At 46.7% G+C, this 11421-nt stretch overlaps 3 protein-coding genes across 6 annotated transcripts in view; 1 reads left to right on the top strand and 2 right to left on the bottom strand.

Moving 5' to 3' along the window:
• Positions 1-11421, top strand: part of LOC121595590 (phosphoglucomutase-2) — a 58307-nt gene that overhangs the window by 46031 nt on the left and 855 nt on the right. For 2 of the 4 annotated variants that reach the window (XM_041919666.1, XM_041919664.1), the window contains 6 exons: positions 6428-6807; positions 6928-7190; positions 7818-8063; positions 9742-10152; positions 10255-10460; positions 10732-11278. In XM_041919666.1, coding sequence (XP_041775600.1) covers positions 6742-6807; positions 6928-7190; positions 7818-8063; positions 9742-10152; positions 10255-10460; positions 10732-11278 — 1739 coding nt within the window. In that variant the 5' untranslated portion in view covers positions 6428-6741. Of the gene's footprint in view, positions 1-116; positions 214-6163; positions 6246-6427; positions 6808-6927; positions 7191-7817; positions 8064-9741; positions 10153-10254; positions 10461-10731; positions 11279-11421 lie in introns of those variants that run through there. The other 2 variants (XM_041919665.1, XM_041919667.1) reach the window with 2 other exon arrangements.
• Positions 3374-3889, bottom strand: LOC121595602. The gene is made up of 2 exons (XM_041919685.1): positions 3757-3889; positions 3374-3687 (listed from the first exon to the last, which is right to left on the bottom strand). Exons 1-2 carry the CDS (start codon positions 3827-3829, stop codon positions 3488-3490), a joined length of 273 nt encoding a protein of 90 aa, XP_041775619.1. The 5' UTR covers positions 3830-3889; the 3' UTR covers positions 3374-3487.
• LOC121595601 lies at positions 4971-5907 on the bottom strand. Its single transcript, XM_041919682.1, has 3 exons — positions 5818-5907; positions 5352-5580; positions 4971-5263 (listed from the first exon to the last, which is right to left on the bottom strand). The coding sequence occupies exons 2-3, from the start codon at positions 5416-5418 to the stop codon at positions 5055-5057; spliced, it is 276 nt and encodes a 91-aa protein (XP_041775616.1). The 5' UTR covers positions 5419-5580; positions 5818-5907; the 3' UTR covers positions 4971-5054.

Below are 11421 nucleotides of genomic sequence, written 5' to 3'. Positions count from 1 at the left end.
TTTAGCTTTGAGCACATTACTCTTCCACAACACCGGGTAAATGAAAAGCATACAGCGAAAATCAATACCCATCGTCGGGTCGGGTGTAGATTAGGCCGAATTGTTTTCGTTGCCCGAGCGCGGCATTTTCGTACCGCGTGATCAGTTGAACGTGCCTTCCTCTGTTCGGTGGTTCGCAGTTTAGGTGATCGCGTGAACTTGAAACCCGGAAAGGTAATGGACCGCACATATGCATTCGTAGCCGTAGTACACGTGTAAATCGTGGCATCGCTGCAATGATGCAAATGGACAGGGGATGTCCACTAAGAACCCAAAGCTGGCCATCTGTCAAAACCGGATACCAGCTGAAACAGCAGACAGCACAGTACGCATATTCGGGTGACAGCCGTTACTGTATACTGTACCGAAACGGGCATGTGTGTGCGTGTTAGTGTGGTCGCGAAAGACCGAGCGAATCGTTTCACCCCGAGGGACGCTCTTCGATGGGTGTTTTGTATGTGTGTGTGAAGGTGGTACGGCCGTTGGGTAAACAAAACATTCAACAAAACGTACGCATTAGTGACACGGGATACGGTGATAGTGTGAGGAGATTAGCGTGGCCCAACAAACACCTACAGTAGAGGTGGTTGTTTTGTTGGGTAGCAAAAACATGGCACCGTGAGCCGGGGTCTCTTTGTGCGTTTGATATTATTGGTTGCCATTTTTCCCTGCCCCTTCTTCCTCTACGCATTGTTTTTTTTTTGGCCGTAGAACGGTAGCAATGATCTCATGTCACGTCGCAAGGATTTGGCCCCATTACCGCCCTCCCATCAGCTGGAAATGGGGCTGGATGGACGACATGGAGGATTTGTGATTTATGACGATGACTGTCCGGGACCGGGTTCTTTATTTAGGACTTTAACTTTTTCTTCCATCCCAGTTGATCCTTGCCGTTGATGATGATACAAAGCAACAGTGAATGACAAAGGCAAGTTTGTGGAAATGGTATCACGCAAATTGATCATTAATTTTCCAGCCCCAAAGGTGGTAATGTTATCGCCGGCAGAGCTAAACTGTCACAAGCCTAATAATAGTGGGGCGCCTGAAGATGTTGGTTTATTTTTGTAACCTTTTGTTCATTTTATTTGTTTCTCTCTTTTCTCTTTTGATCGATCAACCTTGAAGTGTGCTTCCTCTATTCATGGCGTTAAATCATCATTTGATCCTACCTTTAGTGCCCAATTTCCATTTTTATTTGCACCGACACACCGAAACTTCACCTTGTGCCACCTGGAACGGTATCAAGTATTGATTGGAATTGAATTCGAACTCAAGCACTGCTACCACACAGAAGGATCATCACACCAAGGCGTACGGAATGAAAACGTTCACGTACTTCTCAGAACTTCCAATTGAAATTTTATCAAGTGTTCTTTTTCTTGTATTGTAGCTTTGTTTCGCCTATCTTATTTTCGACCTACTTTTGAAACGGCCACAATGTTGCTCAAACGTCTTTCTTGTTGGTTGAACAAAATGCTTGTACCTTGTTCCCTCCTAGAATATTTGCACACTTCGACGGAACGCAATATCGGGACGGTGAAAATAAGCCGTAAGGGAATAAGGGAATTAGATCGTGTGTTTCCCACGAAGCTAACCTTTTGGGGCCGGTAAACGTCACCTTTAAAAGTTGACCGGGTATATCAGAATAAAAGTGTTCGGCTCATCGTTCTGGGAATGGCGTACATTGTAGCCCATTTGCATGATGTTGATCGGCTTTTTTGTCTGCTGTCCTTTTTTCTTCTACCTTAAATGGATGCTTATCACAATGTTCGGCTTAATAACAGTACATGTAACGGAATGAACGTTGTTGCCACATAACATGCGTCTGTATTTACTTGTTTTTTTGCTGTCAAATGTTGCTGTCTCCCTTATCAAATTGTTAGCCCAGTCAAGAGCCTAGTCAAACGGTACAAGAGTTTAGGCTACTTTTTTGTCGTTACTTCGTCATTGCTCAGGAAAGAGGTGGTTTCTGCATGAATAATAGAGCAGGGTCGTTATAGCAGAAGTATCTTCTTCAAATGGATCTCTGGTCGATGCCCGTAGGCCCGTGGTTGAAGATGAAAGAGATAAGTAATATCTTGAGTTTGGTAGTCTCACGGGAAAACGTGTATTAAATTGCCCAAAAACAAAGTGAAAGGAGCCCTGCTGTTTGTGGGTTGTAATTGAGCTAAAGCTCAAATCAATTTCGATCTATTGACTTATTTGAATAAATTCAAATGGCTCACACAGCCGTCTATTTACTCTGATAGAAAGCCAGTCATGTCTTTCTTCAGAGTCACAGTATGTTCGCCAGGAAGAAAACGTTTTCTCTTCTTATCTACCTCAGGGACTCTGCTTTGCTCTGTAAACAGATAAAGTAAAGAGAAACGATTTTTATTTACTTTGACTTAACCTTTCCCGAGTCGCTTGTGCTTGTGTTTTGAATTTTCTTGCCAATTTAGCATTTTATCAACCGTCGGCAGCGCGCATTGCCAAAATCCGTTGGGAATGAAATCACGACCTACGGCCATGAAGGAGGCATGATTTAATCTCTTAAATTCGCTCCATCTTTTCCCAATCTCGAGTGGGCCTGACGCTCCGTGTACATAACAGTAGCGCTTTGTCATCTTTCTAAAGTTAAGCTTTTTCCGGGGGGAGGAGCAGGACGAGTACGAATGAAACCGAAAGCTGTTAAGGCAGTTGCGAGCTGACCTTTAAAAAGAAAACGTCCTGCGTCTGTCGGTGTGCCGTCATCAACTTTGGGACTTTAGGACGTTGCTGGGACGTTTGCTAATGAATGCAAACGAAAGCGCTTGGCTGCATTTTGTTGAGGGTTTAGTGCGAAACAAAGCGGTACCCTGCTTCACGAAGACTGTCTTTTTTACATTACGTCCATTTTGTGGACCTTCTTTCCATTTGTCCTGAAGCCTTCTATGTGTGTTTGTGTTGGCAGAGCTGTCCCTCCTCACTTCAAAAAGCTGTCCGGGTGGAAAATGTTATGATAAATGAGGCCCAAGCCCAGCCCAAGCTCATCCACCCAGTCGGGCCTGTCTGATTAATTGATCAGCTCTTCTCTTTCATCCTTCCTCTGCTCGAGCAGAACATAAGTAATTATGAAACCGTATGGAAGGCGGAGGAGAACGAGCACAAAACGACAGCCGTGAAAACATGAGCAGTGGGCCGTGTTTTACACCGTACAAGACGCCATCCCCCGGCCAATGGTGACGATGAGAAATAATTGGCAGCAGCAGCAGCAGCAGTAATTGAAAAGAAATTAATGAGCGTTTGCTGGTTGATTGATGTGGGCGCACGGCGGCGGATCTTTAGCCGCACGCTCCGTAGAAGCTAATTGACGTTTTGAAAAGTGCGTTGTAGTATTTATTTTTTACTTTTTCGCACCTTTTCTGAGGGCAAATTTTACACGTGTTCGTACTAAGTAGATGATAAAAAGGTTAGCTTTTAAGCATTGCTAGCGAATATCCTTTGTACAGTGGTTGAAGTCAAACAGCCCCTGCTGAAGGTCGCTAATTGCCCGGTGAATACTGTCGCTGCAATCGTAGCCAGGGTTTGACCGCTTACAGACAGCAAATTCTTCAAGCTGAAGGGACAGCCGATTCGCTGCCAGGTGAAACAAAACACTGCCGCAACCTATCAGCTCGGTACGGGGGTCTAAAAGTAAGAACGGGAATTTTATCTTTATTTAACTGAAAGCATTATATCCTTATTTGTAAAATATACCTTCCGCGTTTACGGTTGCAAACACTCCGACCCAAACCAACAGTCCAACAGTCAAGACGGACAAGAATCTCATGATTAGAGACGCTTCTGGTTGTGTTGATGAGTTTCTTTTCCCGGTCGCTGTCGGCTAAGTGCTGGCCGATGGAAAGTAGTGCCATTCATTTTATACGTGCCTTACACACAGAGTTTTGCGCAACATGAAAGTAAAACACTGTACAGCTGGGCACACAGAACAAATGTATTTTTAATCTGAAATTAATTTGTCACTTATTTCTGCTTGTTTTTACTCGATTGCCACCTGTGCGTCATGCACGCTTGTCGCTTGGCCAGTGCAATGTAAATGAAATATGGTTTTTAATGAAATGCGGTTTGTGGATGTAAATTGGCTCTTTTGAACGGGCAAATCGTTGCAAGACTTTAGGTAATCAAGTTTGTTTAAAGTTTATGTGTAAAGGTACTTACTTACTTATCCTGCGCTACAACCGCTTTGCGGTCTTGGCCTGCCTCAGGAGTGTCCGAAATCGCTCACGGTATCGCGCCTTCATGCCATCGAACGCCAGCGGACGCCTCCATGCCATCTTGCCACCTCAATTTGGGCATGCCACGCCTCCTCTGTCCTTGTGATCGGCCTAAATAGACTTTACGGGCTGGGTCGTCCGTTTCCATGCGTACAACATGGTCAGCCCACCGGAGCCTGGCGAGCTTACGCGGCACGAAAGTGAGGTCGCCGTGCATCTCGTATAGCTCCTCATTGTAGCGGATCCTCCATTGTCCTTCCACACATACGGGGCCAAGTATCCTTCTGAGCATCTTCCTCTCGAACGCGGCTAAGAGGGTTTCGTTAAGGTACACGTTTGTTATATTATGTATGATGCATGTTGCACTATGTATGGTTTTGGGTAGACGTGATTTTGTACCATTTTCGTCCAAAGCTCCGTGGGAAAATACGTGTACGGTGGATTACTTTAATTAAGTACCTGTAATTGGCTACATCATTCGAAGAACATTGCACGATAGAGGCCCAGTAAATTGCCTGATATTTAAAATATTATTCTCGATCTTTCAAAATCAAATTGCTGAGTGGATATAACATGCAGAAGTCAATATACGAATAAATTTGTACAACGATGTGATATTGTTCGGTAAATAGGTGAAATCTTAGTGCTATATTGATTATAATATCGTGATTTTCAATAGCATCGGTCCGCAAAGAAAATAATGAAATTTAAAGTAAAATATTCTGGACATAATCGTTTATTACACATCATGTTTTAATAGACTAACAGCAACACCTTCAATTATTGTATATTTTTAGTACAGTAACTGTAATTAACCAACTGCTGCTGCAGATCAACCTTTGCACGCTGTATACTATCGCTGCAATCGTGTTGAGGATCGTTGGCAGTCGCTTCCTGGCACGCTGTAAAGTCCTCGACCATCTGCTGAAGTCGTGTCATAAGCAGACCAAACAAATTACCACTGCAAGCACCCAGTGCATCTTGTGGATCTGTAACGGACGCAACAGGGTTTGTTCTATTAGATATGAGTTTTCCCCGCAGCAACGTTTTCCTCTATCACCCGCACCCCCCACTCACCGTTGGCTATGACGCCCTGCATAGAGCACAACAACAGCCCGATGAGTGCGACGCAGCAGATTCTCATGATTACCAGTTCGTGAGCTGTAGTTTCTCCGTACTAGTCGATAGTTGAAATTAGTTTACTGTACAGCGGGAGAAAAGTTGTACCTTCCTTTTATAGTGGCGGCGTTTTTTTTCGCGAACAAACGATTGGCTCAGCTGGCTGGGCTGGGCATCTGAAAAGCAGCTGTGAGGGAAAAAATTCAATTTAAATTTCAAATCCAACTTCACCGCACACTTTCTTTGCACGTTTGATAGAAAAAGAGTTCCCTGCAGTTACAGATGCTTGAAAAGTGCTTCATTTGCACGCGAGGAATCGCATTTGTTTGGGGTGTAAATTGCACAACTTGCATAGGAAAAATGCATTCAATTGAACAAGTCAGTGAACGTTAGTTGTAAACGATTGTGTATAACCATTGTGTACCATATTTAAGACGCCGTAACGACCTCTCGTGAACTGGTGGCCCTATCGTGGCCGCTCTTGACATTGAATCGTGGCCAGTTGGTATGATTAATCGTTATGCTACCCGTCGTTCGACGGCCTTCTTGAAGGTGATGCGCGTTCATCCCACCGTTCCAAAAGCGGGCACCCCAGGGGACGGTGTGTCGACATAATACCTACGATTGAGGCGCAAATTTGATAAGCGCATTATCGCGCTTAAGCGGAGCAACAAAAAAAACACGGAATTGCCGCCGGTTTATACAACTGTGCCGGGACGAAGTGTCTATATCAATTGTGTCCAGGCAGTAAGACACACACACCGCCCAAAATTGTTTTATGCTCGTTCAGCCTGTGTCCTCCCATAAACGTTTCCATCGCGATCGCGAGCGTCTCATCGTTTTTTGCAATCTGTGAGCGTAAACGAACGTACTATTGATAAGAGAGGAAGAGAGAAGGGGAGCGAATGAGAGGGACAGAGTGAACATCGTTTCAAATTTATTGCCCACCGCCACACGCTGACAGCGACGATCCAAAGACGGACACAATTTCTAATCTGTTCCGATGTGTTTAACTTGACGTTATTTATTTTCAGTTCTGCAAAACACGGCTCTAATCGTGAGTAGCATCGCGCGTCCCCGTGTGTTGAACAAGAAGGCACACATACACCATACCCAAGCGACACTGGTGCTACTGCTGCTGCCGTTGGTCAGATCGAGCCCGAAATTCGTGTGGGATTAACCATCGCCTGACTGCACACAGAGTACCATCGCACGATTCACGAAGCGGACGTGAACGAGCAAATACCCGGGGACCATAATCCATCGGCATATCAAACTTGCTGTGAACGCGGCGAAACCGCACAACCGCTTCTTCCACCGCGCTCGCTTTTCGCCCGTGAACAAAAGGATGGAGTTTGATTCGGGTTCCGCTGAGCTGAACCAACGAATAGCCGAATGGTTGCGCTGGGATAAGGTAAGTGAAGCAGATAGCAGTGCAATGTTCACGCTGGATTTGGATTTGCACTGTGTGTTTTTTTTTAACCGAACAACCAACATTTTATGTCACTTTTTTACCCCCCACACACACACACAGAATGAAAAGACTTTGGAGGAGGTACGCGAGCTGGCACGGCGCAGTGAGTGGAAGGTGCTCGGGGACCGGTTGCTGCAGCGGCTCACCTTCGGTACGGCCGGGCTGCGCGGCGTGATGCAGGCCGGGTTTAATGCGATGAACGATCTGGTGGTCATACAGTCGGCGCAAGGATTGGCCAAGTACTTGCTACAGTGCTACCCGTCGGCGGAGGACCGTTCGCGGGGCGTGGTGCTGGGGTACGACGGGCGGTACAACAGCAAAAGGTACGGAAGTGAACCAGTGTGTGTGTATGTGTGTGAGTGTGTATGTTTAGGAGGATTTGGAAAGGATGGTGGATTTTAGACGTTTCCTGGAAGTTCCTGCAAGTAGATCAGTGACCAAGACGACGCCGACGACGAGGACGTTGTGCTTCTACCATCGTTCCACTAGTAACATCAAACGTGCTAGCAACCGAACAAATGAACTAGTAGAGACGGCTTTGTGAGCTAACTCTGGAAAATTAGCCCACTGAAGCATGCATCCTTTATGTGCTCGGTGAATGTCCTCTTGAGCATTGTGACTATACCGATTCGTTACTAATTTTGTGCCGGGAAAATGGCAGAGTTATGTTGTCATCAGAGACTATTCTAGAAAGAGCTGCAAAGCCACGTGTGTTTAATATTGTGCCGGCTATTTCTTATAGAACAAGAACCCGTTTACCGATTGCTTACTTATCCATGCAAGCCGACTTTCTGCTTCACTCAGAAGCAGAAGCAGCCACAGCAAATAATTAAACATACTAAGTTGTCACTTGTATTTGGTTAGCTGTTTAAAAGTGTCTCCCCATTACGGTCTTGCCACAAACTAAAACTAACCTTACCTAAACGTTATATTCTATGCCCCGATTCTAGATTTGCTGAGCTAAGTGCTTGCGTCTTTCTGCACGAAAACATTCCGGTCTGGCTGTACAGCCGCACGGTCGCGACACCGTTCGTGCCGTTCGCCGTGCTCGAGCTCAAGTGTCTGGCCGGCATCATGGTGACGGCGTCCCACAACCCGAAGGAAGACAACGGCTACAAGGTGTACTGGACGAACAGTGCGCAGATCATACCACCGCACGACAAAAACATACAAACATCAATTATGGAGAATTTGGAGTAAGTAACTGGATGATGATACCAACCTTTCGCCCCTTTTTGAGTGCCACCACTAAAATTGAGGAAGGGTAAACTATTTAAAATGATGATTTATTAAGTGGTGCTTGTAACACATGAAAAACAAGTCTATTATGGAGAGAGTAGGGACGGAAGGGAATGGAGATCGCTTTCGGTGTGCCTGGTTTCTGGACGTAAATCATAGCCCCGAATTAAAGCTAATACTTTAATTGAAATGCAAACGTAATACCCGCTCCCTCTCTCTCGCTCTCGGTGCTTTCGGTGCAAAACCATTAACCGGCCTCGGCAGTAAAAGCACATTCAACAACCACCACCACCATCGTTCATCCCATCTTCAGCCTTTGCTAAGGTGCAGAGTACGTTGTAACTTTTACCAGCTGCTGCCGGTGCTGCTTTTACCTTCCATTCCATTGCTGGTGAGAAGCGTCAAAAAGGACGAAAGTAACTTATGGTACGGCTTGAAGTGAACCGTTTCTTCCCTTTTTTGTATTTTGCTGATGCTAACCAAAGAACAGCTAGCCACCTTTTCTGCCTCTGTTTGCCTTCCGTATCCTGATCCCACGAGTACAACAAAAAAAAGGATCAGCTTTGACAACGTTCTGCCAGGGCAGGCCCACCACGAACGTTGATGGTGGTGGCAGCCCACCATGGCAAAAAGGAAGAGCAGGAAGCAAACGGGGTGGTCACCTCTTTGCGATGACGACGTTCGCCGTAGATCAAACGAAGCGTAAATTTCCTGTGGCTTTCAGCCGCCGCCCGCCGAGATACTGTAGGAACCGAGTAAACCGTAGGAACTAATTGTAGAATGGGATTTTCAGCACTTTGGAAATTAGTTTTGAAATGCTCTGCTCTCTCTCTCTCTCTCTCTCTCTCTCTCTCTCTCTCTCTCTCTCTCTCTCTCTCTCTCTCTCTCTCTCTCTCTCTCTCTCTCTGGTCCAAGGGAAGGCTGTCTGTTCCAAGGTGACAAACGCTGCTGAAAGAGAGAAAGAGTGTCACACGTTTGATAAAAGCTTGTGATGCGGATTGCGTTTGAAATAGTTTTCGCCTGTAAGTATGCAAACAGCACGACAGAGAGGTGTCGTTTGGATCTCGTTTGCTTCGTGTTAGGCAAGGTTGTTGGCTGGGTGGTGGTAATGTCGCCCTCAGAAGCAACGCGTTTGTTTGGAAGGTGTCGGTTTCTATCCAGAATGGCCAACGGCAAGAAAGTTATGTCTGTGAAAGTTGGCCGCAAGCTTTTCCAACTAACGAAGATGTTGAATGATGAGGAATGCAACCATGAGTTTCACTAGTCTCTGTCACAAGCCCATCTATCCCACCACAACGAAGAAAAGTAAATGTCATACGAACTCTATCTTGTGATGGTTTTGTGTGTTGTGTGGTGAACCCTTTCACGAAAAGCACAATTCTAAAGGAGGACTGATTGTTTTCCATTCGGCGAGAAAGTGGTCCATTTAATTGTAATTTTCATGAAAGCATAAATTCCATTCTTTAAGGACTGTGTATCCACTCTTTGTATGGTCTGCGTTGTATCAGAAGGCAAACAGAAAGTAATATAAGTGGTCTTGCTTTCTGGCATCCCTCAAAACCGCCACTCGAACTGTAAACTACACCCCAAATGATTGCAACAAGCTAACGAAAGCTCTTCTCCTACCCGCGCCAGACCGCTCGAATCGTCCTGGAACCTGGAGCTGCTGCTGTCCGACAAACTTAACGATCCGTACGACCAGATGGTGGAGCTGTACTTCCGCAAGCTGCAGGCGAACGTACCGCAACCCTTCATCCGGGACTACAACGCAGCCAGCCCGCTGCGCTTCGTCTACTCGGCCATGCACGGCGTCGGCTACCCGTTCGTTGTGAAAGCGTTCGAGTGTGCCCGGCTGCCGGCAGTCGTAGCGGTGCCGGAGCAGCGCGATCCCGATCCCGAGTTTCGGACGGTAAAGTTCCCCAACCCGGAGGAGGGCAAATCGAGCCTGGTGCTGTCGATGCAGCTCGCTAACGAAACCGGATGCGACGTGATACTGGCTAACGATCCGGACGCGGACCGGTTGGCTTGTGCTGAAAAGGATGCCAAGTAAGTAGGGGAGAAGAAGAAGAAGAAGAAGAAGAAGGGAGTGCAACTGTTTCTTATTGTAATGTTCTCTTTCTTTTCTGTTTTTTTTTCGGGATTCCACAGAGGTGAATGGCGTGTTTTCAGTGGCAATGAGCTGGGCGCACTGCTGGGCTGGTGGGCTATACGATGCTACCGGGAGCAGTACCCGGACCGGAGTCTGTCCGATTGCTATCTAATTGCGAGCACGGTAAGCAGCAAGATGTGCCGCTCGATTGCGAACGTTGATGGACTGAACTTTATCGAAACGCTGACCGGCTTCAAGTGGATGGGTAAGAATGCCTCGTGCCTCTTTGTGTCTTTGTACGATTCGGAGCTAGTGTAGCAAGCTTGAGTGTTTAATTAGATTACGCTTGCTTGATCTGGGGAACGGTTAATGAAAGATAATCGTGCAAGATATATTTCTGCTGCTGCTCATGGGGATTGTAGTTTTAAACTAATTTTATTAGCAGCGCGAGTACGCTCTTGCTCTCCATTAGTCAATTAAGTGCGCTCTGCTGACAAAAGCGCATTTATTCATGCTCTCTTTTTGTTCTTTTGTAGGTAATAAATCGGTGGAACTGCTCTCCCAGGGCAAAACGGTACTGTTTGCGTTCGAGGAAGCGATCGGGTTCATGTTTTCGCCCACCGTACTGGACAAGGATGGCGTCAGTGCGGCCTGCCATCTGGCGACGATGGCGTGCTATCTGCGTGCCACCTCGAACCAATCGCTTGCCGACAAGCTGAACGAACTGTACGACATCTACGGCTTTCACTGTACACTCGCTTCGTATCACTTCTGCTACGAGCCACCGGTGATGGAGCGTATCTTCAAGCGTATCCGCAACATGGGCCCGGCCCGCGATGCGCAACAGGATGAAAACTACCCCCAGACGGTCGGTGCCGGTCGGTTTAAGATAGCGGACGTACGGGATCTGACCACCGGGTACGATTCTTCCCAACCGGATGGCCGTGCGGTGCTGCCGACGAGCAAGAGCTCGCAGATGATAACGTTCTCGTTTGAAAATGGTGCCGTCGTGACGCTGCGTACGAGCGGCACCGAGCCGAAAATTAAGTATTACGCCGAAATGTGTGCACAGCCGGGGCAACGGTAAGTTTGAACGGTTCGGTGGTATTGCTTGCAAGCTGCTGCGCTGGCATGCAACAGCTACTGGAAAGCTCAGGTCGAGGGTGATTCGAGCAGTTTTCGAGCAGCGGTATACATACGCCACAGGGTGCTTCAATGATTGTAAT

Source organism: Anopheles merus, chromosome 3R (genome assembly GCF_017562075.2).
Source record: "Anopheles merus strain MAF chromosome 3R, AmerM5.1, whole genome shotgun sequence".
NCBI classification, from domain to species: Eukaryota; Metazoa; Arthropoda; class Insecta; order Diptera; family Culicidae; genus Anopheles; species Anopheles merus.
The sequence above is the reverse complement of the archived record's forward strand: the minus strand, read 5'-3'. Positions and strand labels throughout refer to the sequence as shown.

What these genes read in the sequence shown, in the direction of transcription:
- LOC121595601 (XM_041919682.1), bottom strand. Translation starts at nt 5,418, where the DNA reads ATGAGAATCTGCTGCGTCGCACTCATCGGGCTGTTGTTGTGCTCTATG. An exon ending in GCAGGGCGTCATAGCCAACG is followed by an intron (nt 5,264 to 5,351) that starts GTGAGTGGGGGG and finishes CGTCCGTTACAG; the next exon opens with ATCCACAAGATGCACTGGGT.
- LOC121595602 (XM_041919685.1), bottom strand. Translation starts at nt 3,829, where the DNA reads ATGAGATTCTTGTCCGTCTTGACTGTTGGACTGTTGGTTTGGGTCGGA. An exon ending in TGCAACCGTAAACGCGGAAG is followed by an intron (nt 3,688 to 3,756) that starts GTATATTTTACA and finishes TCTTACTTTTAG; the next exon opens with ACCCCCGTACCGAGCTGATA.